The 6,756-nt window shown below is 41.1% G+C and overlaps 1 protein-coding gene across 1 annotated transcript in view; it reads left to right on the forward strand.

Annotated features, from left to right (window-relative positions):
• The window catches only part of nucks1 (nuclear casein kinase and cyclin dependent kinase substrate 1), a 17,943-nt gene extending 11,429 nt beyond the window's left edge, over nucleotides 1–6,514 (forward strand). The window contains exons 6-8 of the mRNA XM_022745608.1: nucleotides 1,882–2,031; nucleotides 2,641–2,793; nucleotides 6,164–6,514. Coding sequence (XP_022601329.1) covers nucleotides 1,882–2,031; nucleotides 2,641–2,793; nucleotides 6,164–6,414 — 554 coding nt within the window. The 3' untranslated portion in view covers nucleotides 6,415–6,514. The remainder of the gene's footprint in view (nucleotides 1–1,881; nucleotides 2,032–2,640; nucleotides 2,794–6,163) is intronic.
• The last annotated feature ends 242 nt before the right edge of the window (nucleotides 6,515–6,756 follow it).

A 6,756-nucleotide genomic window follows, 5' to 3' on the forward strand; every position in this document is an offset into this window, starting at 1 on the left:
TGTGTGTGTGTGTGTGTGTGTGTGTGTGTGTGTGTGTGTGTGTGTGTGTGTTGAATGAGGATAAACAAAAGTCAAGGCAAACCCTAATTACAAACACAGAACTGCAGTATCAGCGACGCAGCCAGTGCACGCACGCACACAAAGCTGTACTCATTCAGGAGAGTTTTCTAGATGGGCGGGGGAGTGTGTGGTCTGTGAGACGGAGACAGGAGAGGGCAAGAGGAGTGAAACGCCAAAGCACATTTCATGTCGGCAGCTTAAAACTATTATGTGACAATTTGTAGTCAGAGTTCGCAATATAGTCATTTTACTACATCCCACGTGGAACAAGCCGCGATATATGGAGCATATCCATTATATCACCCACCTCTATCTCCAGGAGGTGCGCCCACAAGGTGGTGGCCCTGTGGAATTTATAATGGCTGAGCCAGACCAAGCCCCATAGGTGAAGGCCCAGCCAGCAGCCATTAACATTGATCTTTTGACATATGAACATCTAACTTGGTCCTACACTAACTTGAGCTCAGTGGCTGACGGACAGCTCTTACTCCTCCCACATCTCCAGCTGATTGTGACTGATTGAGTCGTTTGCCTCCAACGTTCCCAGACACTGTGACGTGCAGCTTTTATTTATTACTGTGAGCAAGAGGAACGCTGGATCAGCCTGATCAGTAATTCACTGTCATCCTCTGAGCAGAGCTAATAAATGTTGATGGCATCTCAACTTTTGTGATTAATCTAGTAATTAATGATAGTCTAAACAATATCCTCATTATATATACATGTCTGCCCTTTAACTCTGGGAGGAATCAAAGGTTTTATTTTGAAGCTGTTTGGTTTGGGTGATCGGCAGAGTGTGTGTTTTGTGGTGAATTTTAAATCACCAGTTCTTCAGTGACATGTATATACAAATATTCAACCAACAATCAGTAAACCATTTAAGGGTTGGGCAAAAAAGCTGAATTGTTAAATAAAAACTAATTACACATTGAAATGTAATAAATACTGAACTGAACTCTATATCCAAATGAAATGTCACTTTTTTTAATCTGTATTTATGAAAACAAACTATGTGCAATGCATCAGGAGTTTAGAAAAACATACAATTGAGATGTTTAAAAAAAAAAAAAAAAAAAAGAAAAGAAAATCACTATAGTTGTGGCTTCACTGACGGATAATCAGGATGGTTGCAGAGACTGAGACTGATTCCATGCTTCTTCACACCTGCGGTTTAGACGGTATGAAGTCGATGAAACTGACATTAGAGGTGGTAGGGCAGATAGAAAATTAGTCTGCAACAGTTACAATAATCGATCGGTCCTTAAAGCAAAAAATATCAAGTATTTGTTACTTCCTGCTTCTTCCTTGTGAGAATAAGCTGCTATTATAGAGTGTTGGTTGAGAAAAAAACGGGACGGGTTAGGACATCACGTTTGACTCTCAGAACCTGTGATGGGCATATCTCACTATCTTCTCTCTTTTCATAGACTGAACGATTGATTTAAAAATAAAAATAAAAAGATTATTGCTCATAGCATCCATGCTTTTGTAATTTTCTGAAACATTCTGAAAAGCAAGAGTGTGCAGATTGCACATGATGAAACTGATTCCAAAAGAATTTAGATGGGGAATAAGAAGGAAAAAAACAAAGGTATTATTTGAAGAACAGCATTGTACTGATAACTTATCACATCTGCAGAAATTGATGGCATTGTCACCATCACAATTAACACTCGGTCACAAAAACCTGCTAAAAGAAAGTTAATGCATTAACCTGGTTAATCCACAAAGACACTTCATCCTCTCTCTTTGCTGTTCTCTTGTTCCTTTTCACCTGTATTGTTAACAAACATTGCGTAACTGTGTGCGTTTGTCGTGCAGATGACAGTGATGACGACAGGGAAGTGAGTCGAAAGCGTACAGTGCGCCAGGCAGCCTCCAAGGCTGTGTCCAAACAGAGGGAGATCCTGCTGGGCGACGGCGGCAGCGAGGACGAGGAGCATGAAGACCAAGAGGAATCCTACCTGGACCGTATGTACCTCAGCACTGACACAGCAATCCTACCTACACCAAACAAAAACTGATACCCCATAAGCAAGCTGTCAGCCTGGTTTACAGGAACAGCTACATTTTCTAACACTATCATTTGCAGGATCATAGAAGAAAAACCTGAAATCCTTGTCACATAAAAAGAAGCTTTAAAGCAGTGGTTCCCAGCTTTGGTGTTATGGCCTCAAATCCCCAGTTATTAAAAGGATAGGAAAGAAAAATACAGTTTTATTACACTACATTTGGGGAAAAGAATTAGCTAATGAGCTTCTTATTAAGGCACAAGTGGATGCTACTCCATTTTAAGGGCCCACAGGCCAAATAGGTAGTAAACCACTTTTTTAGAGCAATAATTATATTATTGCAGGTCTTGATAAAATAATAGAGGTGAGCAGTTGAAAGCTGACAGACATTATTTATACTCAACTGGAAACTGAGCTTGACACAAAAACAAACTCACTCGACAATCATCTGAAATTGCTCTGTACTCTTCCTGGTGCGACAGTTTTGTCATCACATTAGTTAATCAATAATACCACAGGAGAGAATCTGTGTTGAAAGGATTACTATACACCCCATTTCTGTGCACAGCCGACGAGTCCGGCAGTGATGAGGACTTCATGGTGGAGGACGATGATGACAGCGACTATGGTCACTCCAAGAAGAGAAGCAAGAAGGTGATTCGACGGGGACGGACGGACAAGAAAGAGAAGAAAAGCCCCAAACCCCGACTAAAGGCTACAGGTGAGACATCCAGCCATGAAGCAGAAGCCCTGCAGTTGTACATCTATGTTTTGTCAACAGTTATTAAACTTTATCAACCTACTGGATCATGACGTTCAGCAACGTATCAGGTAGTCTGTGAGAAATAAGTGCTGAAAGGTGAAGAAGGCTGCAACTGTTTGATTTCATGTCTTCTGTTTTAGGTCTATATCTACAGGTTGTTAATCAGGCTGCCATTCAAAGCTGTTTCTAACTTGTTTCTAACTAGTAAAACCTAAAAGCATCAAATAATCGAATGTTAGTATTGTATTTATTTTAGTTAGTTATTTTTTGTGGTAAATGTTGAAAGCTGAACCAAAATGGATTTGATAATGGATTCAGCCCAACCCCAGTCACAGGAAGAACATTTTGCTTTTAAATGTTATGAAGTTAATTTGAAATCAGTGAATACAGAATATTAAAATGGCCATTATTTCTGTAAATTCTTACACTTATGATGTTAAATGTTGTGAAGATTTGTCTTCGTAAGAGTTTAGTTTAACACAGTCTTAGTCTTGGCTTAACATTTGATCTCGTAGCCAAGACTTGAGATTTGAGACTTGCAAAACAAAGGCTTTGTCCCATCTTTGATATTTAGTTACAAAGTTAGGTGCAGTACCGGTTCTAGTGTTGAAGTGCTTCCTCCTTTCTTGAAAAAAAAAAAAAAAGCTAGAAAAATTTTTTTTTAGACGTATCTTTTCTTAAACCTGCAGTGTGTAACTTTTGTCTCCCCCCTCTGGCAGTGAGAGTAACTACATAAACACTGTTGAAAACAGACAAACAGTTCCAAGACAATGATTCACTATTTAGGTAGAGTAAATGTAAAAGTTACGTAGCCTACTCCAAATATTTTAGTTATTCCAACATGTCAAAGAGCAGTAAAGCAACATTTATATCTGTCCCAACAAGGAAAAGCCGCATCGGGGTAAAACATGTTTGTCCTCGCTGTCAATCACTTTCTTTCTCAGACTGTGATCCTTCCTCTGGACGCAGTGTCTTTTTTATCTGGAGCATCAGATCTCCACCATACTCCTTCAACTACCTCAGCTGCTCCTTCTGACACCTTGTCCTGTTGTCTATATGTTCACTGTAAACATATCAGGAGGCTCAATGTTGTTTCCCACACTTTTAATGTGTCCCCCAAGCAACACAGGCTGAAGGTTTCTACTGACGTATTTCATCTAGAAACGTTTAGTATGTTGTACTGTGTTTGATGGGGGACACATAATAAACACCAGAGATATACTGAAGATGTCTATCTGGTGTTTTATTGAGCCTCCAGATATATTTACAGTGAACATACAGACGAAAGAAGCTTTAGCTCTGGCAAAACTCGCTGGTTGATGTAAAAAGCGCCTGGTGCACAGCGTGGTAAAGTCGCCACAGACAGGAGATTTAAAACTTCAGTTTACTGCGCAATACAGAGAGATTCACCTGGAGGCTTAATCAGTATTGTGTGAACTTGTTTGGCTTGAATGTAATTAGGGATGCGCTGATTAATTTTCATTAAAAATATGTGATTGATAGATCGTAATTAATGCTTCTAGTCACCGATCACCTGTGGTTAATACTCTGGTGTCTGCGGCTGAGAGAAGCGCTGTGTGCTATGTAGTGTTGTCCCGCCTCCCACCTTGTTCACTGCGCCGGTGCACGACAGGCCACCAAAACAAAACATGTCGGCTGTGTGGAACTTTTACAAAGTGTGAGAGACTGATATAACGTACGCCATCTGCAGTGCATGACAAAAATCATGGCCGTGGATCGGCCGATATCACTCAGATGATGGGTATCAGCGGCAAAAAAAATGTGATCGGGGCATCCTTAAATGTAAGTCCCACACTTCAGCTTTAACTGAATGTCTGTCTTAAATATGAAGCTCTGACACCAACATCTTCGTAGTTAACACATTGAATCTCATTTGTTTACTCTGTAGTAAACCGTAATAAATGACAGTTTTTCTTGTGGGGGACCGGTTGCCAGGCAACCTGGAGACAGGGAAACAACTCGCCCGGCTCTGTCTAAAGTTAAAAAAATATACAGCAGCTCTGATGCTCACTCAGTAACAAGTAAACTCTACATTTCCTCTGTCCACAAACACAACTGTAAAATCACCTTCTTTTAGAGGGGGTTACATCGCGTAACTACTTGATGACAAACACCAGTTCATCCTCCCAGTAATATTGTGCAATGTCTTCAATTATCACTTTTCAGAGTCGGCGATGAAAAGACAGTGAGGAGACACTGAGCCCAGCTGTTTATCAAGAAAGTTGTTGTCATTTCTGTTTGAGGATAAATGAAACAAGATACATGTTAATTAGTGAACTTTAGAGGTGTTGATCGGCAGATTGTTAAACTGGACAGAGCCAGGCTAACTTGTTTCCCCCTGCTTCCCGTCTTTATGACGAGCTAAGATAATCTCCTCCTGGTTCTGCCTTCATACTTCATGCACAGACATAAAGATTTCACCAAGTTATTAGCTGAAGGCTTAGTAGAGCTTAATGTTATGAGAACCATCCAAAATCTGTTGCGGATGAAAATAAGTAAAACACGTTGAGCCTCCCAGTTAAAAAACAGAGGATTAAATCTAGGCTTCTGTAATTTCATACTATGTATTAAATTGCAAACAATTACAAAATAAATAAATTAAAAAAATAATAATAATAATTACAAAAATATAGAGAAATTTCCACCATTGCAAGTATGCTGTATTTACAAAGCCATGTTAAGTCAACACGTGCAGGGGTGAAGCCTTTATCCTCTCTCTGGTACACGTGCTTTTAAACCAGGAGCGTGTTTTAACAGAGCCGCGTTAGTTCGTTTTTTAAAAACCCTCTGAAACAGTTTTTCGGTTAAAGCAGCATCTTTTTACAATTTTTTTTTTACAAATGGCGATATCCATGTTTGCCCTCGTCCCATTACCACTGGTGTGGTGTGAAAGAAGAGAGTCCCCTCTCTTCTTTCACACCACACCAGTGGTAATTCATGTTTGTCCTCACCGTCGATCGCTTTCTTTTTTAGACTGTAATCTTTCGTCTGAATGTCGAGTTTCTTTTTTATCTGGAGCCTCCGATCTCCACCATTCTCCATCGCTATGGATGCTCCCCTCTTTAGCTCGAGCAAACCGATCACTGATGGTTGAAAACCCATCACTACCGGTGGACCAGGGCGGGAATGTCGCCACAGATACCAGATTTAAAACTCTGTTGCTTAAGCAGCATTGTGTGAACTGGTTTGGCTTGAATGTAATGGATGTTCATTTATATGTAAAAGTCCCACGCTCCAGTTCACAGTTGCCAGTAGTAAGACTCAATCATAACCTGACGGTCACTAACTGATGCATGTTTTTTTCCAGTGACCCCCAGCCCAATGAAAGGAAAGGGGAAGGGGCGCCCTAGCGCCAAGGCCCTGGAGAAGAGCTCACCCAAAGAGGAGGAGGAGGAGGACCCTGAGAGTCCCCTGGAGGAGGAAGAGGAGGAGGCTGAGAAGAAAGAGACCTCCCCTGCCCCCAAGACGACGAAGGAGGCCGCAGGAGCAGAGGAGGAGGAAGAGGACGAAGAGGAGGAGGACGGATCAGAAGAGGAGGCACCCTCTGGAGAAGACTAGAAGATGGTACCCGTTTGAAGCCCATCCTCCATGTCTCTCTCTCTGTCTCTTCTCTGTTTTTGTTTTCTTTTGTTGCTCTGCGTTTAGAGTTTTTTTTTTTGTTTGTTTTTTTTTTTTTTGGTTGGTTTTTTTTCCTCCTGGTGGCCTGGCTCAATGGTTTGGACTTGGTGTGCTTTTTCTTGTCCTCCCCTCCCCCATTCCAACTAAGACATTGTGCCCATGATCATACGGCGTAAGGAGTTTATATTGTCAACATTCAGCCTCACCCACCCTCCTGTCTTCATTATTTTCTAAACGTTTCTGCCTTTCAAAGAGCCCACTGGTGAGCATCCGTCCTGAGTG

This window comes from Seriola dumerili, unplaced genomic scaffold, assembly GCF_002260705.1.
Source record: "Seriola dumerili isolate Sdu_G_001 unplaced genomic scaffold, Sdu_1.0 BDQW01000088.1, whole genome shotgun sequence".
Lineage (NCBI taxonomy): Eukaryota > Metazoa > Chordata > Actinopteri > Carangiformes > Carangidae > Seriola > Seriola dumerili.